Below are 11,646 nucleotides of genomic sequence, written 5' to 3' on the forward strand. Positions count from 1 at the left end.
AAGAGACTCTAGAGACCATTGGTTATTCCTTCTTTTCCTTCATTCTAGGTGTGCTCCTGGCTGTTCACTGTGAGTATTTAACCCCCAAAAACCCTGACTCACATAAATAACTTCCCTTTCAACATGCTACCTGAGGAAGGGCTCATTAGTGTTCCTTCCCTTCATCATATCCTGTATCACAAGGCCAAGCCTTCCTATGAGAGAAGCAAGGTGGCAAAGTAGTGAGAGAATAGAACTTTAGAGATATAGATTCTGAGTTCAAATCCATCCACTATCTCAAGGCAACTAGATGGCGCAGTGGATAAGGGCTGGATCTAGAGTCAGGTATTCCTGAGTTCAAATCTAGTCTTCAGACATTTCAGGACTCACTTTACATCCTTGGAACTTCATCCTTTTGCCTGTCAAATAAGAGTATTGGACTCAATGAGCTCTGAGATCCCCCCATATAAAGTTCCTTATTGTCAAATAAGGGTATTGGACTCAATGAGCTCTGAGATCCCCCTATATCAAGTTCCTTATGAAATTAAACCATTCTAGTTACGATAGCCAGAAACATCTGGAAAAGACAAAGAGGATGCCATGGAATCATCCAACAGAATTGTTCCTGATTTGAAAACTCTCAAAACTCTTAAAAATGAGAAACGGGAAGGGGTAACATGGCAAATCTAATATAATTCAATCGAATAAGCTAAATATAAAGTCTTGCTCTTGGGGTCAAAAACATCAGCTGTGCAATTAAAGATAGAAGAGCTATGATGTGGGAAACGTTCAGATCATAAAGCAGTCCCTGAGGGTGGATACCTTGGACTCCTTCCATGCCAGCTGGGGATGTGAATTGAGTGTGGAGTTCAGGAGGCTTGAGTTAAGATCTCATTTTTACCACTTACTACCTGAGTGAGCTTGGTGAAAATCATTTCAAATTTCTTGGCCTCAATTTCCCCATCCATAAAAAAAGAGTTTAGACCAGTTGGCTTCTGAGGTACATTTCAGCTCTGAATCTAGAATGCAAATGGGGAAAAGAGCTCTGCAAAATTTCATCCCACCATTGTGTGATGGCTAGAGCTGCCATAGACTAAGGGAAGGGAATTCTGGGTAAAAGAGGCAGAAATAAGAAATGAAATTCCCATGGCACTCATGGGTTTGCAAAGCATATCCCAGCACAAGTCTGTGATGCAAGGGTCACTTTCATTCTGTCCTTGTCTTATGCATGTACAGATTTTTCAGAATCCAAAACTCCGATTTTCTATGGCTTGTCCAGGTCACCCTGGGAATAAGTGACAGAAGAGGGATTTCTGCCAAGGTCTCTTTCCTGATTCCAGGTCTGGCATCTTTACCACTGATAATGTGACTTTTCTATAGTAATTGAAGGTTTGTTGACTACAGAAGGCTCATTCAGTGTTCTGCAGGGTAGGTTTGGATTTTTCATTTCAGTTCTTTATTTTAGTTGTCCAGACCTGTGACTTCATCGGTGAAGAGAGGAAAGAGTCCTGGAATCAAATCACCTAGGTTCATATGTCACCTCTGACATTTTTGTACCTGTATGACCCTGGACCAATCCCGTGCCTTTTCTGGGTCTTGGTTTCCTTGCCTATAAAGTAAGAAATTTGAACTGGTCTGCCTCCAGGCCTAAAACCTTGATCCTAAGTTGCTTAATATCTATGCACCTCAGTTTCCTCATCTCTACAATGAGGGGAGTAAAATATATGGTCAGCATTAGGTCCTTTCCATCTAAATCTGGGCTCCTATGAGCTCCCTCTACTCTTGTGGAAGGGAAGAGAGAGGTCAGGAAATCTGCCTCGAGATTTAGAGGCCTGATTTTACCCAAGACCATCCTGATTCCCATGACAGCTCTTTGGGGTATTATCATCCTTTTTTACAGATGACAACATTGAGACTTAGGGAGCTCTACCCCTGGAACCTACCTTTTGATTTTGCCATTATGTTTCCACCTCCTACCATCCCCAGCTTTTCAATTCCCTCTTTGTTCGTCTCTCATCATTAGAATGGAAACTCCTCAAAGGTGGGGGGGGTGTCTCTTTTTCCTTGCATTTCTACACACACACACACACAAACAGAAACAGACACAAACCCAATTTTAGCAAAGTCGTTGCCAATTAGATAAAGTTAATGTGTTATTTCTTCTAAACAGAGTAAAAATCAGAACTGATAGGGTCTTTCAAGAACATTGAGTGAAATCCCAATATACAAATGGAAAAACAGGATTTAAACCAAGAATGGACTCAACTAGTCATAAAGGAGCTACAGCTGGTGGCTGAGTTGAAGCTGTAACCCCAGTCTTCTGAACCTCAAGCCATGGCTGCCACAGACATCCTATGCTCCAAGCTGTGCTGTCCCCTTGCATAAAACTGACTTCCCTCTTCAGACTGTCAAATCACCTTTGCTGGAAAGTGTCTCCCCCTCAGCCTGCCATGATGTCAGAAATTCACCCATTCAAGGTTTAGTCCTTCAGATAAAATTATTATCCACCTTCTGTCTACTCTCATTAGTACTGCTAATAGCAGAGCTTATGGAAAGGGTATTTTTATTACTAATGGTCCACATTTCAACATGAGTGTTCTTAGGATCAAAGGATGAGAGCTAAAAGATATCAGAGGTCATCTTGACCAAGGTCTTCATTTGAGAGAGGAGGAAAATTAAGCCTAGAAAGGGGAAACTTCTTTATCAAGGTCAAATTTATACATCACTTGCATGGAAACAACCTGAGAAATCTACAAGCAAAATGGATACAGACAAAAGTGATAGAGTCCCTTCCCTCAGGGAGCTTGCATTTTTTTTTAGGTTTTTGCTAGGTAATGGGGTTAAGTGGCTTGCCCAAGGCCACACAGTTAGATAATTTTTAAGGGTCTGAGGCCAAATTTGAACTCAGGTACTCCTGACTCCAGGGCTGGTGCTCCATTCTCTGTGCCACCTAGGAACCCTGGGAGCTTGCATTTTAAAGGGGAGATAACAGAGATATAGAATTTAATGAAGTAAATACAAGAATTCCTGGTCAGGAGAGGTACCTGAGCAGAAGCAGACTGTCCCCCTACTTCTTCAAAAACTTAAAATTGGCATCAAATAAAATAATGATCAAGAAATCCAATGAGCAAATAAAGAAAGTGACTTTTTCACTCCAGACTAAAGAAAAAGTCAGCTAGCAACTGATGGGAAAGAGAAAATGGGGCCATCAATAAAATCAGCACCAGCATGGGGAGGCAAGTACCAATGAACTACACACAAATAGGATCATGAAAAGCCTGGCAGCTCCTCCACCCCCCTCTATCTAGAGGCAATAAGAATGGTTGTCTCTCTGAAGGAACCTATAGGGAGGTCAGAAAGCTTTGGAAACTCTGGGGAACAGAAATGTCTTTTGTCCAGACACCAAAGAAGCCCCAGAGGCTCTGACAGTGGCCTAGTACTCTGTCGACATTTATGGTGGGGGCCTGAGCTTAGGTGATGGAAGTCACCACAAAAATAAAAAACTCTGTGATGCAGGGTGAGAAAAAGCAAGGCTGACCACTCTACCTAGGATTAACCAAAACACTAATCTGTATAAAAATTATTGTAGCTCTTAAGGTCATTTTCCACCTGGCTGCTCTCCTGGATCTTACAATCTCCAGAAACATCATGCTCCAAGAAGAAACCAATTTTGACATTCATACCTCCTCAGTATTCCATGCCTATGGGGCCCCTCACTCTGGAAGGCAAAGGTAGAAGTGGATATCAGAGATTTCTTTCTATATCCTCAATTTAGTTTGATGTCCAGGGCAAACCGTTCATTATTTCCCATTCTAGTTGCAGGCCTTCATCATGAGTGAAAACCATCTCTCCCATCACCCCTCCCCCAGAGAGAGAACACTTTAAAAACTGCAACCAGTGACTCAAAGGAAAACAAAATGAATTTTCCACAAGAGATAAATGAATAACTAGAAAAGAAGAAGAGATTTAAAAACGAAGGTAAACACTACTGGGTCTATACCCTGAAGTGCTGATGACAAAGGGTAAAAACATCACTTGTTCAAAAATATTCATAGCAGCCCTGTTTGTGGTAGCAAAGAATCGGAAATTAAGTAAATGTCCTTCAATTGGGAAATGGCTTAGCAAACTGTGGTATACGTATGTCATGGAACACTGTTGTTCTATTAGAAACCAAGAGGGATGGGAATTCAGGGAAGCCTGGAGGGATTTGCATGAACTGATGCTGAGTGAGATGAGCAGAACCAACTGTACACCTTAACAACAATATGGGGGCAATGTTCAACCTTAATGGATTCACTCATTCCATCAGTGCAACTATCAGGGACAAATTGGGGCTCTCTGCAATGGAGAATACCATCTGTATCCAGAGAAAGAACAATGGAGTTGGACCAAGGACTATTACCTTAAATTTAGGGGGGAAAAAACTGATATGTCTGATCTTGCTATCTCTTATACTTTGTTTCTTCCTTAAGGATATAGTTTCTCTGTCATCATTCTCTTTGGATCAATGTTCAACATGGAAACAAAGTAAATACTGGCAAATTGCCTTCTGTGGGGGGTGGGGGAAGGGAAGTAAGATTAGGGGAAAAATTGTAAAACTCAAAATAAATAAAATCTTTAATAAAAAAATGAAGAAAAGCTCTGAAGGAAAGAATTGGAAGGAAAATAAATCACTTCCTAGAAAGTGGTAAACCTTACCCAAGTAATGGGATCTCTGATATCTAGAATAGAAACTAAAATAAATCTGATGTGTCCAAAAGATAGCAAGAAACATTAGAACGGAATAAAAAATGGAAACGATAAAAAAAGAATATGCAACATATCTGATATCAAAAAACAAGTGCCCTGGAATACATGTCAAGTAGTGATTGATTCAAAGAAAGGAATGAAAAATATTTTTTTTTAGAAAATCATAAATGAGAACTACAAGTTAACTTCATACCAGCTCCAAAATATATTAGGGGATGAAATTAGGGGAAATTTTATCTCTTCAAAGGAGATTGCAAACCTGGTAGTTTTGACCTCCCAGAAGGAATTACAAGATTCAAATGGGACCTATAAAACAATATTCCTTAGTTGTCAGAGAAGATGATTAACCTATATTAAATACTAATCTATCTTTGGATAACCAACCATAGTATCCCATGTCTTTCTAAGACCTCTTTTTTGTTGTATGTAAATAGACTCCTCTCCTCCTTGAGGGGGCTGGTTTTACTGAGGTTGCCAGTGTAAGCTACTTTGCTAATAGTTTTTGCTTGGATTCTCAGTTTATCTTAATTGATTTTATTTGCCACAAAGGACAAACTTGAAAATTTTAAGAATATCGCTATAATGAGCAACTGTGACTGCAGAGGGTTATAATGAAGCGTATTTGCCATCTCCTAAGAGAGTGGCAGAAGACTCAGGAAAATACATATTGGTCATGACCAAGGTGGGAATTCATTTTGTTTGATGAGGCTTATTTCTAATAAGGCTTTTTCCCTCTGCTTTTACTTGGTTAAGGCTAAGGAAGCAAATGTGTTGCCAGAAAAAGGAAATTCACTTTTTTCTGTAAATGCACAGAAAAGTTCAGAAGGAAGCACAGGCAAGTAGAACAGTTTTTTTTTGTTTTGTTTTGTTTTTTAGGATTTTGCAAGGCAAATGGGGTTAAGTGGCTTGCCCAAGGGCACACAGCTAGGTAATTATTAAGTGTCTGAGACTGGATTTGAACCCAAGTACTCCTGACTCCAGGGCCAGTGCTTTATCCACTGTGCCACCTAGCCGCCCCAAGTGGAACAGTTTTATGTAGAAGTAATATGTTTAAGTAATATGTAGAACGTGTTATAGACTTTTTACTTAAGCAAGTAATAGGAAATGGAAATTGCCAGTCCTACACATGTTTTCCTTTGTGTTTTGTGTCAGCAGAAATGCTCTTTTTTAGGTGCTTGAATTTCAAATAAAAATATTTTAAAAACAATATATTGGCAGGGGTGTGGATAGAAGGGGAGGGGAAGTACAAGCTGCTGGAGAGTCAGAAGATGATGAAGCCAAAACTTAGGCTGAATCTGGAAAGAGATTAAGTATTTTAAGAAGTAGAGGTGAAAAGACATTTCATGAGGATGAAGTCAGTACTTAAACAGAATCTGCAATGAAATTAAATATTTTAAGAGTTAGAATTGAGAATGGAGTGGATAAGAGGCTGGATGAAGAAATCAGTACTTAAGTTGAAGTTGGAAGAAAATGAAGTACTTTAAGAGGTAGAAATGAAAAGAGAGTGCATGAGGGGTTGGATGGTCAGGGCACAGAAATGGAAATGTGAAGGATGGATGTTTGTCTACACTACAGAGCATTTGGAGAGGTCGAGTGAATACCAGGTGATAAGTAAAGGGCTTTAAATACTCAAGGAGTTGGTCTTTGATCCTAGAGGTAATAGAGAACCACTGTAGTTTACTGAACAGGAGTGGAAGATAGATAGCTCAACTTTACCAGTCCCACAAAATAGAAAATGAGTTCAGAAAGGGAAGGCATGCCCATGGGGATGACTACTGCTCCAGTCTTCAATGTGGTATAGTGCCAAAAGGTCTGGATTTGGACTGAGAGGACCTCAGTTTAAATCCTGCCTCTGATGGTCACTTACCTATGTGATATTGTTTAATCCCACCTCCAGTGGATTATAGAGCTCAGACCTGCTTTTCATTTTACCCATCATTCATGCACTCTTTGAGTGTGTGTGTCATGACTGGGTTGCCCCTACATTTGGAGGCCAGAGGACTGTACCATCAGAGCTGGATGAAAGTGAATCCTGTTTCTGTCCCTACTCCTCATGGGCCTTGGACTTGGTGACATCAGTTGGTTGGCTAGATGACTTCCAAGGCCCCTCTCAGGTCTAGATGTATGACCTGTATCAAGTCAAGTCCAAGTGCACTTATTTAAGCACTTTCTATTGCCCCACACTGAGCTTAGTACTGAGAATACAAATGCAAGATGGATCCTACTGGCAAGGAATAAGGGGCATGGGAAAGCAAGCCGGAGTCAGGAGTGCATCCTGAAGAGGAATGAAGACATAGACAGTCTGGGCAACTTTCTTGAAATGAAGGTTTTGGGAGGAGCCAACCGATCACAAAAAGTAGCCATAAGAACAGAAGGTATTCCCAATGTGAGACATCATTCAGGGGTAAGGTGCCATATTAACATGTATCTGGGAAAGGAAGTAGAGCAGTAGAGGGCTCAGGTTCTCATCTCTTTCTCTTTTCCCTCCCTCAGGCTTCCCATGGGAAAGAAGACATTTTGCACTGCCAGATTATCTTAAATGACTCTCCCCAGGTTGTCTATCAGGAGAGTTGCTATCCCTACAACATGCCACTCATCTGCCATTACTCTTTGGATGCTCCCTACTTTGTCTCCAGGTTGTGGACAGGCAAGAAAGATGTGCATGTAAGACTTCCCACTACAGTAAACTTGAGTAAGGGTAGGGAAGTGGGGCTTTTCCTCAGGCTGAAAATTTTAGAGGGTATTGGTAGTATTATTTCCTGAATGATGGTTTTTCCCCCCTGCTTGACCTAACCCAAGTTGGCTTCATTCTGGAAGCTCTTCCTCCCTTCCACTGTTTAGAAACATTATCTCATGGTTTCCTTTACCCTCACTGAGGTAACATCCAAGATGAACCCACAACTCCCCCCTCCAAATACACATACACATCCCCATGATTGCTACTTGTGTCAGGTAACCATAATTCTAAATCCAGGCTGCTACATGCTTCTTAATTCGTTCCTTTCCCCTTCTGTACCATCTCCATCAGACTTCCTGTCCTTAGGTCTGTTTTCCTCTCTGTCCTCTTACCCAAGGTCATATTCTTTTTCCATCCTGCCTCTTCCTGTTAAGTTGCCTCAGCCATGATCTAAGCTGAGCCTCAGAAGATTAATCTGGAATTTTATGAAAGGTGAATCAGAAAGGAGATAAGAGGAGAGGAATAATCAGCAGGCTGCTGAAGTGGCCCAGAATTCCAGAAGGGAGAGTGGGAAGGGGTTCTCATTGAGATCACTGGTCTAGGAATCAGCACGTCTGGGTTCATCATCTTATCCTAACCTGTCTGGGACATTACACAAGTCACTCCATAAGTGGAAAGTTTAGAGACCATACCTCTGATAGTCATAGAACAAGAGCTAGAGGGTACTTAAGAGGTCCCCACTTTACAGAGAGGAAACTGAGGCCCAGACATTTCACATGACTTGCTCATGGTCAAAGCCTGCCTCTAAAACTTTCTCCATCCTCATCTCCATTTCCTGGCTTCTCTGAATTGTTTCAAGTTCAGCTACAATCCAACCATCTACAGGAAGTCTTTCTCAACCCCTTTTCAATGGAAGTACCTTCCCCTTGTTAATTATGTCAAATTTATCCATTCTAATGCTTGTGTGTACATTTTCATTTTCATGTTGTCTCCCCTATTAGACTGTAAGTTCCTCGAGGGAAGGGTCCTTTGCATTCTATGAGGCTGGCAAAGTGCCCGGGACACTCTCCTTTTGTTCCCCTCTAGTCGGTGCTATGGGTATATAATAAAGCAGATCAACCAGAAGTGGTGAAGAGAAAGGTGCCCAGTCTAAATCACCTGCCACCAGTCATGGCCCTGGTCTACTCAGAAGCCCATTGTGTCTTGGTTGCTTACTGTGGCGACTTGGTTCTGTGGATCTTTGGGGATTATAGCTCTGCCTTCAAGCAGTGTTGTGTGGTACCTTGCCACTTCTTCATCAGCTGCCCGGCCTATTATCAGAGGACAGAGTTGCTGCTATCAGGTATCACTGGGGCTGTAGTCACTTGGGTCATTGAGCCAGGAGGTAAGGGTCTCTATATCCTACAGGTGCTGAACATGTCTGGCAGTGAGCTGGTAGTGGGGATCAGCCTGAATGGACCCCTGAATTCCCTTCTGGCCATGTGTGAGAGCTTTTTGCGCATTCTTGTCTGGTGGGATCATATGCACCTGGCAGAGGAGCAAACCTTCTCATCGCCTACCAGTGGTCACTCCTTTACCTGCTGCTGCTCCTGCTCATCTGAGGATTACCTCTTTGGGGGTAATAAGGTCGGGCAGATCCAAATCTGGAAGCTGAATCAGAATATGGAACAGAAGCCCTTCATCAACTTCCAGGCCCATTCAAGCCCTGTGGTGCTGGTCTACTCCCAAGCCAAAATCCACACCCTGCTGACTGCGGGGCCTGAAGGCATACTGAAGGAGTGGCACCTGACATCAGGCAATCTGTTGCGTGAGTTGAGGATCTGCAAGGAAGAACTGTATTCTCTGCAGTTCATCGATGACATCACCTTCTTTGTCCATTCCCAGTACAGATTCTTCTTGTACCATATGTCCTGTTTCTACCAGTTATTTAACAACTGTGGTACTAGCCTCCGCAGCTTGAATCGTATCCATTGTGGAAGCAACCGGACCCTCATCTTCTGCCATGCTGAGGACAGCCTCTTTTGCTTCCTGTGCCCCATAACTGGCAACCTCTTGTTCCTCACCTGGCCTTTTCCAGCCCTGCACAAAGCAGGTTCCGCAGCCTATGAGCCTAAAAATAAGGAGCTGTTTGTGACCATGGGCAATACCAATGTGATCATCTTTGATACCACCAAGTGCCCATCTAATGCCCAAATACATCCTTCAAGTTAGCACTACCCTTGAAGATCAAATATGATGTCTGGCCTATGGCAAGCCTTCCCTGGGCCAAGGCATTGAAGGACTGATCTACTGTGGGCACAAAAGCAGCCTTGTGAGCTTGTTGTCCTCACACAACTTTGTTCATGCTAGGAAACACTTGCATTCTGGACCTGTCCTGATCATCTCCACCCTGACTGGATCACCTACCAACTCCAAGGAGAATACCTTGTTTTGTTCTTATGGCATGGATCACTGCATACATCTGTCAGAGGTCATCTTTGAGAGCAATAGAGGTGAACCTTCATGCTTTCACCAGCATCTTAACCAACTGCCACTTCCACCACCTGGTCCTGCTGCCCAAATCCGTGGGTGCCATCACTGATGACAGTTGCTTTCGACTTTGGAAGTATTCTGACTTCTAGGTCTCTTCTGAAATGAGTCAGAAATCATCTTTCCAAGAGACTGAGAGCCTGCACAAGCAAACAATTGTCTCTTTTGATATCTCCCTGACCCTGGGGATCTTTGTTACAGGGGACAGCAATGGCGCTATAGTAATCTGGGACATGCAAGCCAACTCCTTGGCCAGATTAAATGCCAGCACGCAATTTGGCCCAGTTTGCTTTGCCAATGAACAGGGAGATGTGCTTGTCACTTTCAACAGTTATATCTACCTGGTGTCCTCCACAAAACTGCTCAATCCTTGCTCAATCAATTGGCTGCTCTGAACCTTGAGGATGAAGTGAAACAAGTTCCCATTCCATTCTTACCCAGCTTCTTCTTGTCCTTTAGCACCATTTTTGTGCCTCGTTATGTCTCCCTTGAAAACAGAAAACAGAAACTACAGAGTTTGGATGCCCTCTCCAACCAGCAGACCATTGTCTTTGACCACACAGTCCCTCACATGGTAGAAGAGGTCCATGGTCAAATAATCCTGAAGAGCAAATATGAGAAGGAACAAAAATTTGTTTTCTCATTTGATCCAATTCTAGAGGAAAAGGCTCCCCTGACCATCAACTCCCATGAACAGAAGTTAATGCTCAGGAATGCCCTCCACCCTATGCAGTTTTTGAAGCATTACTTTGGCCAAGGACAGAAGTGGATCATTGCCCCTGATAGCTATATCCCTTACTCAATGGTGAGGGCCCTCCTCTGGCCTGAAGGTAGCCCAGTCTTCCTTCAGTTCCCACCCAAGAGTACGCTGCAAGACCTAAGGTATGACAAGGACAAGCTTAGTTGCTTTGCTGCAGAGGGCATTTTTTAAAAATTTTTATTAAAGATATTATTTGAGTTTTACAGTTTTCCCCCAATCTTGCTTCCCTCCCCCCACCCCCACCCCACAGATAGCACTCCGTCAGTCTTTACTTTGTTTCCGTGTTGTACCTCGCTCCAAATTGGGTGTGATGAGAGAGAAATCATATCCTTAAAGAGAACAGAATTCTCAGAGGTAACCAGATCAAACCATAAGACATCTGGGTTTTTTTTCCAAATTAAGGGGAATAGTCCTTGTACTTTGTTCAAACTCCACAGCTCCTTATCTGGATACAGATGGCACTCTCCTTTGCAGACAGCCCAAAATTGTTCCCAATTGTTACGCTGATGGAATGAGCAAGTCCTTCAAGGTTGAACATCACTCCCATGTTGCTGTTAGGGTGTACAGTGTTTTTCTGGTTCTGCTCATCTCACTCAGCATCAGTTCATGCAAATCCCTCAAGGTTTCCCTGAAATCCCGTCCCTCCTGGTTTCTAATAGAACAATAGTGTTCCATGACATACATATACCACAGTTTGCTAAACCATTCCCCAATTGAAGGACATTTACTGGATTTCCAATTCTTTACCACCACAAACAGGGCTGCTATAAATATTTTTGTACAAGTAATGTTTTTACCCTTTTTCCTCATCTCTTCAGGGTATAGACCCAGTAGTGGTATTGCTGGGTCAAAGGGTATGCACATTTTTGTTGCCCTTTGGGCATAGTTCCAAATAGCTCTCCAGAAGGGTTGGATGAGTTCACAGCTTGTGGAGGGCATTGTTGATGAAGAG

General features: G+C 42.5%; 1 protein-coding gene across 2 annotated transcripts; it reads left to right on the forward strand.

Moving 5' to 3' along the window:
- The first annotated feature begins 3,148 nt into the window (after positions 1-3,148).
- LOC141509474 (WD repeat-containing protein 87-like) lies at positions 3,149-10,856 on the forward strand. Of its 2 annotated transcripts, XM_074219064.1 has the most exons (3): positions 3,149-3,710; positions 3,796-3,957; positions 7,222-10,856. In XM_074219064.1, exon 3 carries the CDS (start codon positions 8,576-8,578, stop codon positions 9,614-9,616), a length of 1,041 nt encoding a protein of 346 aa, XP_074075165.1. In that variant the 5' UTR covers positions 3,149-3,710; positions 3,796-3,957; positions 7,222-8,575; the 3' UTR covers positions 9,617-10,856. The 2 variants fall into 2 exon arrangements, with proteins under 2 accessions (XP_074075165.1, XP_074075164.1); XM_074219063.1 differs by having other exon boundaries at positions 3,149-3,957.
- The last annotated feature ends 790 nt before the right edge of the window (positions 10,857-11,646 follow it).

Source organism: Macrotis lagotis, chromosome 1, assembly GCF_037893015.1.
Source record: "Macrotis lagotis isolate mMagLag1 chromosome 1, bilby.v1.9.chrom.fasta, whole genome shotgun sequence".
Classification (NCBI taxonomy): domain Eukaryota; kingdom Metazoa; phylum Chordata; class Mammalia; order Peramelemorphia; family Peramelidae; genus Macrotis; species Macrotis lagotis.